At 44.5% G+C, this 9289-nt stretch overlaps 1 protein-coding gene across 1 annotated transcript in view; it reads left to right on the top strand.

The window, feature by feature from the left end:
- Window positions 1-9029: 9029 nt before the first annotated feature.
- LOC309547300 (stomatin-like) overlaps window positions 9030-9289 on the top strand; it is a gene marked incomplete at both ends in the record, with an annotated part of 45676 nt that continues 45416 nt past the window's right edge. The window contains one exon of the mRNA XM_082247133.1: window positions 9030-9156. Within this exon, the coding sequence (XP_082103259.1) occupies window positions 9030-9156 (127 nt within the window). The remainder of the gene's footprint in view (window positions 9157-9289) is intronic.

Raw genomic sequence — 9289 nt, 5'->3', positions numbered from 1 at the left:
CTTCCTGAAAGAATCTGTAGTTGCCAGGTACACCCTAATTGCCCGGACCACATCTAAGGTATGCAAGGCAATTCCCTTCGGATGTTTAGGCCTGGAACACAGGGAAGGCAACACAATGTCTTCAAGGGTGATATAATGCAAATCGGTATATCACATAAATATAGGTTTCTAGTTTTAAATCAACAAACTCTAATATTCTGTATTTTAGTCCATGAATATATAAATACTGTTCTTTTTAATCAATAATAAATACATTTTGTTCTTATTCAAGAGGGAAAGAGTGCCAATGTGCAATATTCAATTCATCAATCATAACCTCATAATTATAAATATAAATTGATCAATGATTCAAGATAATAATGACAATCAAAAAATAAAAGGCTCTATGTGCAAAGTAAATTAATTTTGTGCAAATTAATTAATAACCAATACATTTAAAGTGCTTCATGTGTAAACCAAATTGTGGATTTGTGCAGATATCCAATTCTTTATAAAGTGCAAGTACATATATTAGTGCAACAGATCAATTGATATACTCCAGTGTAAACTTTACGAATTTATAGTATTTAAAAAAAAAAAATCAATAAACTAAGAAGTGCTATAGTGTGCAATTTATAAGTGATATTTTTCCAATGTATTCTTCTTCATATTCAATCGTTTTCAAACACCTCCTCCACCTCAGGAAACCGTGAACAGGGATGCTCTTCAGTGATGGCACTTCTAGGTGTACTAAACACTCACCCCAATTTTGCAACAAAAAACGCCTGTAGTATTAATGCCAAGGTAAGTGTATCTTCTCCACTCCTGTATCAGCGTGTCATAGCTCAGTAAAATACTGGGGCCATCATAGTGTAGTAGAGTTTTAAAGAGGTTGTAAACCCAATTTTTTTTTCTTCACCCTGAAAGAGAAACACATAATGAGCATACTAGCTCATTATGAAATACTTACCTTAGAACGAGCCCCCGCCGTGCCGCCCGCTTACCTCTATGACGGGCGACATGTTCAGTCGCCTGTCTTCCGGGATCACGGCATCCGGCCATCTGATTGGCCGGAGCCGCGGTGACGTCACTCACATGCGCGCGGGAGCCGACGGTCACGGCACGGGGCTCTGAAGGAACGGTACCAGCGGCCGTTCCTTCAAAGCGCATGTGCCAGTGACGTCACTGGCTGCATGTAAGGTAAATATCTCCTAAACGGTACATGTTTAGGAGATATTTACAGTACCTATAGGTAAGCCTTATCATAGGCTTACCTATAGGTACAACTTGCAGAGGAGGGTTTACTTCCTCTTTAAAATTTATTTTCAAAAAACCGTAGCAACTTACATTTAAAACTTCTCCAAACTGCACGCTCGTAAGCTGCGGGACCTGGTTATTGTGTCCCATAACGTCACTTCCGTTTTTTTTTCCTCGGTATACGCCCTACGCGTTACGTCACGATACCACATGACTTCCTCAGGGTATAACCGACAAAGGAGGTGACGTTCCATATATAATCAAGGAGCCAGAAATACTAAAGACACCATTTTGGAAAATCTTCTTATGATTAGATAACTGGATCATCCCAAAGCGCCATTTTGGAACATCCGTCTAATGTTTACTTTTCCAATGTATTTCCCAATCTTAAATATCTACTAATCTATCTATCTAATATCCGCTTTTTTTTATATTTTATTTTCATTTTTTGATTGTCATTATTATCCTGAATCATTGATCGATTTATATTTATAATTATGAGGTTATGATTGATGAATTGAACACTGCACATTAGCACTTTTTTCCCTCTTGAATAAGAACAATATCTATTTATTATTGATTAATAAGAACAGTATTTATATATTGATGGACTAAAATACCGAATATTAGAGTTTGTTTATTTAAAACTAGAAACTTATATTTATGTGATATACCGATTTGCATTATATCACCCTTTAAGCCCAGTACTCCCCCCTATATTGATTGTTTCATTAGACTGTTTGAGGTACCAGTTACTGTATTAAATTTTCCTATGATAGCGCAAGAATCACACCCATAAAATAACACAATGTCTTCATTTAAATGAAAAACAGAGACAACCTTTGGAAGGAACGATGGAAAGGGGCGTAGAACCACCTCACCTCTGTGAATCGCCAGGTAAGGTACACATCAGGATAACACCGCCAGTTCAGACACCCTGCATGCAGAGGTGATCGCCACCAAAAAGGCCACCTTCTGGGACAGTGTAAGCAAGGGAATCTCCCAAACATTCGCAAAGGGAGGCTTCTGGAGAACCGAAAGCACCAAATTGAGATCCCAAGGCAGCAACAGAGCCGGCACTGGAGGAACCAATGTCGGACACCCTGAAGAAAGGTATGCACCAGGGAGTGTGTCGCCATTAGTCATTTGAAAAAGACCACCAAAGTTGACACCTAGCCCTTAATGGTACTCAAGGTCTGTTTCTGTTCAACATTGAAGGAAGGGAAAGATCCGAGCCACTGAGAAGGAGCGAGGATGAATCCCAAGAGACTCACACCACGCAATGTACGTCTTCCACGTATAATGGTAGATCTTCCTAGAAGTAGATTTCTTAGCTTTCAACAGGGTAGGAATCACTGACTCAGATAAACCCCTATCCTTCAGCACCTGGCGTTCAACAGCCAAGCCGTCAAAGCCAGCGACTGTAGAGCAGGATGGAAGATCGGTCCTTGGGACAGCAGATCCTCCCTGACAGGAAGCTTCCAAGGAACGCCGGCGACCAGCCGCACCAGATCCCAGATCCGCATACCAAGCTCGGCAATGCCAATTTGGAGCCACTAAGATAACCGGAATCCCTTCTGCCTTGATCCTGCGGAGAAGTCTTGGCAGAAGCTTGAGAAGAGGGAAGAGGTAAATCAGATGATACTGACCCACGGGGCCACCAGCACTTCTGTGCGCCCGTCAGAGGATCCCTTGACTGAGCCACAAACCTCTGCACCTTTCTGTTGAGCCGAGATGCCAAAAGATCCACCTCGGGGGTGCCCTACCGGAGACACAGTTGATGAAACACCTGGATGAAGGGATCACTACCCTTGGTTCAACGACTGCCGACTGAGGTAATCCGCCTGCCGATATTCCACCCCGGGAAAGTGTACAGCAGAAATGGCTGGAATGAACCGTTTTGCCCACCTTAGAACGCTGGCTACTTCCAGAGCGGTCAGGACACTTCTTGTGCCCCCTTGGTGATTGGCATAAGCCATGGTCATGGCATTGTCCAAATGAATGTGCACTGGACAACCCTGAAGACGATCCGTCCAATGGTCCAGACAGTCTAAACGCTTGGAGTTCCAAGACATTGATTGGTAGTCTGGACTCTTCCAGCGTCCAAATCCCCTGAGCAGAATGCTTGCCGAGGACACCTCCCCAGCCGGACAGGCTGGCATCCATGGTGACCACTGTGCCCAGCCGAAGCGACGGAGAACAAAACCATCATATCAGGAACTCCTTTGTTCCCCGTTTCAGCTGGATCTGATTGTCCAGAGACTGCCTATTTGGTCAGAATCTCGTTTTGCATACCTCATATGGAACTGTGCAAACGGAACCGCCTCAAAAGGTAGACACCATCATGCTCAGCACTTGCATGCAAGTCTGGAGGGATGACCATCTGCTGGACAGCAGGAGATGAAGGAGCACTCTGACTAAGAACCAGAGCAGACTTTTAAGAATTCATAACCCAGCCAAACTCCCGCAGAGTTTGCATTGTGATCTCCAGGTTTTCCACCAGAACAGAAAGAGACTCCGCTCACAGAAGGAGTTTGTCTAAGTCGCCCAGTACCACGATCCCCCGTCTGCGTAACAAGGCTAGCACCGGGGCTAAAACTTTTGTGAAGACCCGAGGAGCAGAGGCAAGACCAAAGGGTAATGCCACAAACTGATAATGCTCCTCTCCCACAGCAAAGCGGAGAAAATGCTGGTGACTGTCACATATTGGAATGTGAAGGTAGGCATCCTTGAGGTCGATAGAGGCGTGGAAATAACCCTGATGCAGGGATGCCACCACTGTTCGAATAGACTCCATTCTGAACTTCTGCACCTGCACAAAGCAATTTAGGTTAAGGTCCAGGATTGGACGCACTTTGCCTTCATTCCTGGGAACTGTGAACACGTTTGAGTAAAACCCTGAAAATGTTCCAGTCGGAACTGGGACAATCACTCCTTGAAGTAACAAGTCATGTACCGCCCCCAAACAGGCCCTGCAAGTGGTCTGGGGACAGGCGCTAGAAGGAAAGAACCTTGCCGGGGGACAAGAGTGAAACTCAATCTTTTAGCCAGACCAAATTACTTTGTGAACCCACTTGTCTTGCACCAGGGCTCTTGGCTTGCCAGACCAGGTTGTTTGGAACCTCCAGAGGGAGGCCATTAAAGGCTTCAAGCCCTTGCCAGTTTACCCTGAGGGAAAAAACGTCTTATGAGCCGAGAAGGAAGGCCCACGTCTATGATGAGTTTCCTTGCCCTTTAGCCTGCGGAAGAAACATACTCCCCCCCGAGAGACCTTTAATGATGTCATCCAGGGTAGCTCCAAACAGATGATCTGCTTGATGAGGAAGATCAGTCAAGGCCTTTTTAGAAGTCTGGTCCACAGACCAGGCAGCACTTGAGCCAAAAGACACGCAGAAGGACCGCTGCTAAAACAGAGAGCTGAGCCACTAGGGGAGCCGCATTCAAAAAGACATTACAGATAAACTGAAGCTCCTGGACCAGCTGGTTCATCAGCACAGCAAAGGCAGTGGGGAGCTATTCTCCCTCCAGGTCATGGCGTAAGAGCTTAGCCCACTCGGTCAGAGCTTGTGACACCAGGGCCATGGAGAATACCGGCCTCATTGCCAAACCAGCCAGAGTGTACACATTACAGGCCATAGCCTCCACCTTTCTGTCAGCCAGATCCTTAAAGGCTGGAGACTCTTCAACTGGAATCATGATTGCCTTGTTTAATCTGGAACCAGGGGTTCCACCACCGGTGGAACAGTCCAAAGCAAAGAAAAGCGCTTAGGGACCCCACGGGCATGCTTTGGTCGTCCCCACTCTTTAGCAACAATTCTGTCAAAATAGGCAGGGAAAGGAAACACCTTTCCTGTTCTGGATGGCTTGAATGCCAAAGGGAATCTGTGCCTCCATCGTAACTGCAGCAGTGTCCTCGATCTTCAGGGTCTCACACACAGATAATATCAGTGCATCCACCAGTGCCTTTTCGTGCGCAGTTGCAGACATGGAGGAATCATCCTCACTATCAGAGGATTGCGGACGCGAGGTTGCTGACCCAGCAGGGTGACCCACGTCCGCAGTGGCCGAATCAGATTCAGGATCTGAGTAGACAGATGAGGCGGGAGGGGGGGTTCTCTTTGCCAGCCCGTCGCCCAAAAGCCACCTCCACCCGGGACACAAAGGACTCCAGGAGCGCTGTCAGTGCATTGATGGATAGTCGGGACCCGGAGGGCCCCACAGCCCAAGAGTGAGGATCAGGTGGGGAGATGTTCTCCAAAGACTCCATGAGTCACCAGGGGGACCCCACAAAAAGTGTAAAAAAACTGCAAAGGGACAACCCTCACTGCGCTGGCAGCACCACCCGGTCACCAGGCACAAGTACCAAGAGATCCTCAGCAGAGAGGGAGAGGACCCCACCAGACTCGCCACCCAGCAGAAACAGGCATCTGCATCCACCCGGATAATCTGCACTACACTTCCAGGGATCAGGAAGTGAAAGGATCCATCATCCAGGAGTCAGCACCAGGGGATGAGGAGGGGCTCCCACCGCCGAAATTGCCACACACAGGGCAAACCACAGCAAAATGGCCGCCGGACTACACAAACATGGCCCCAGTGTACAGAAACTCAGGCTGAGACCCAGTTGTATGTGACCTCACGAGGCGTTTAACTCGCAGGCCACCCCCCGTCCATTGGAGCTATGTCACGGCCAACCTAGCACGGAGCTGAGGCCTGCACGCGCTCGCTGGCCAGACTGGGGTGACCACTTGATCTAGATTATCCAGCCCATCGCCCAGTCCGGCAGTTAACTGTAGATCTCACAGGAAAAATACAGGAGAAAAAATGTTAGATCTAAAAGGAAAAAAAATTGCTAGGACCATAATAGATCCCAGCTAGGTCCTTACTCCTGCCTAGGCAGAAAAAAACTAGCAGAGGGTGTATACCACCCGGGACTGCCCATGTGCGTAGCCAGACTTTTTTTTTCTGCCTAGTGTCCTACTCCTATAGGGGGCAGTATAACCCAATGGTTAAGAATATCGGGAGCCGTGTCCGTGCCCGTCAATGAACACAAAGAAAATTCATATTCATTTAAATTCATGATATTATTTAAAAAGTCAAACCTAATACAGCTATGTATGTATGAATGTATGTATATATGTGTGTGTATATATATATATAAAAAAACTTGAATAATATAAACCTAAAGATCTGGTCCACACTCACTGTTTGGTTGCTAGAGGTTACTGTACATTATTACTGCTCACTAATTGGGGTTGCTAGACATTACTGTGCATCATTACCGCTCACCCATTGGTTGCTAGAGGTTACTGCTTATCATTACCTATGTAAACCATAAACCACAGCGCAAGTACAGTGCCACTTATAATGCAATTACAACATATGATGTGCAAAAACCAAACCAATGGTTAGTAAAAAAACATATGTTTAGAAAGGTGCTTATGTGCCAAAACTTATTTAAAACGTTTAACCACATTGGACATTTTTAAAAATCACCATTATAAAATAATCATAAAAAATTCAATTTTTTTTTTTGCTTCAACACAAGCAAGTAGCCAATGAAAGTCCATAAAAAAACTTTTTTTTAAATAAAGTGCTTCTTCTATTCTGTAGCTCTCATGCAGTGATCTGTGCTCCACACCCCAAAGTGCTTGAACTTAATAGAAAATGCTTATCATTACTGCTCACTGATTGGTTGCTAGAGGTTACAGCACATCATAACAAAATTGATGTCTTTTTTCCCACAAATAGAGCTTTCTTTTAGTGGTATTTGATCACCTGTGAGATTTTTATTTTTTGCGCTATAAACAAAAAAAGAGCGACAATTGTGAAAAAAAAAAAAAAACAATATTTTTCACATTCTGCTATCGGACATTCCCCCAAAAAAATCAAAATTTTTTAACATTTAGGCCAATTTATTTTCTGCTACATATTTTTGGTAAAAAAAAAAATCGCAATAAGCGTATTTTGATTGGCTTGCGCAAAAGTTATCGCGTCTACTAACTACGGAAAAGTTAGTAATGGCGGCGATCTGCAATTTTTAGCGGGACTGCGACATTGCGGCCGACAGATCGGAACCCTAACTGACATTTTTTACACTTTTGGGGCTACCAGTGACACTAATACAGTAATCAGTGCTAAAAATATGCACTGTCACTGTAATAATGCCGTTGGCAGGGAAGGGGTTAACCCTGGAGGTGATCAAAGCGGTTAATGTATGCCTATATGCTTACTTCTGTAACTGTGTGTGTGTGTGTGTGAGTGTGGGGGGGGGGGGGGGGGGAGGGAGGGTGCGCCATCAGAATCACATGCACTCCGGACGCAGCGGAGCTGCTCTGCCGCAGTAATATTACTGTGGGGGTCGGCAAGCGGTTAAAGTTGTAACCCCCAAAAATCTCAATTTTGATCAAAGGGGTTAATCTGATGAAAGGGGTTAATGTATGCCTATATGCTTACTAACTGTGTGTGTGTGTGGGGGGTGTGCCATCAGAATCACATGCACTCTGGACGCAGCGGAGCTGCTCTGCCGCAGTAATATTACTGTGGGGGTCGGCAAGCGGTTAAAGTTGTAACCCCCAAAAATCTAAATTTAAATGAACACACTACCTTAAGGCCCTTTCACACGGGCTTTCCGATCAGGTCTGCGTGTCAGTTTTTCAGGCAGACATGATCGGACCCTCCATCCACCCCTTTGTGGAAGGGGAGGAAGTCAGGTTGTGCAGATACATTACTACTGACGTGCGCGCTACTATTCCGATCAATGTAGATTTGTTGGGGCGTGTAGAGCTGGAAAGGGAATCCAGTGACGTCCTGATGCCGCCTCCTGACTTTAAAGTGTTACTAAACTCACAACAGTAAAATGGAAGTGGAACCTAAGGAGTTAATTCTCTGCATTGTGTATAAAGGCTGTTTGATCCTGCCTTCTCTGCTCCTCTCCTTCCACCGACTTCAATCTATCACTTGATAGAACAGAGCATTAGGAGACAAGCTGCACATGCTCAGTTTGGTGTGTATTGCTAGAAAAAAACTTTTTTTTTTTTTTTTTTCTTGGGAGAGTGCATGTGATCAGCACAGGGCCAGTCAGCACTGTCTAGACAGAGGGTCAGGGGTCGTACAGCATTTCCATGTTCTGTGTACTGTGGGAGATCAGATATAAAGAATACAGAGTCCTGGGTTTAGTAGCACTTTAAGTTCTTTTTTTAAGTGTTTTTTACAGGATGAGCAGATCATTCCTGTACATTGTCATGGTTTAGCACTCAGATGTCTGTATGTACTCTCTGATAACTGTTGTTCTGCAGCAGATGGATAATGTTGAGAAGGCTCTATGTAGCATCAATTGTTATGTAAAAAGTGTGTATCACACTTCTTAATAAGAGTTCCTTCACACTGGTTTACATCTCTCATATACTGTACTTTAGCCCTTGATTCCATATAAACAATATATTACTTTATTTGATGCCTCTTTGTGAGTTTGTATTGGCAGTAATGTCATCAATTAACATCTATCTCTGGAGAAATGCGTAACCCAATTCTTTTTCATAAGCTCACTCTCCTATAATGGAACGACCCTGCTGTCATTAAATAATAATGACAATGACTTATATTACCAAAGCTGTAAGTGGCATGAATATGATATCTTAGTTACAGGGTGTTGTTTGTGTACCTAGGTACAGTACTGTCAAAGTATATAAGTTCTCTGGTGGACCTCCGCACATTACTCATTGTCATGTCCACATCCAATGGCACGTGTTGCATGCTGACTATCAGGATCTCACTTCATCAATTTTGTCTGCATGAGCAATGAACCAGGACATCACAGCCTGATATGTATGGAGACAAATAAAGTGCAGCCAGAAATGGAGACTAATCAGGAGAAACCAGGGGGATCTCAGGATGCTCAGAATCCAGAACTAGTTCCTGGTATAGTATCTCATTCTAATGTTATTACTATACTTTTCTGTATATACTGTTTTGCATACAAAAGCCATCGTTGGATTTATTGGTTTTCAGTCAAGTGTTATTGATTACATGTGGGCCTAGAAATGTACAGTAC

The sequence above is a fragment of the Pelophylax lessonae genome (assembly GCF_965119305.1).
Source record: "Pelophylax lessonae genome assembly, chromosome: 2".
Lineage (NCBI taxonomy): Eukaryota > Metazoa > Chordata > Amphibia > Anura > Ranidae > Pelophylax > Pelophylax lessonae.
The sequence above is the reverse complement of the archived record's forward strand: the minus strand, read 5'-3'. Positions and strand labels throughout refer to the sequence as shown.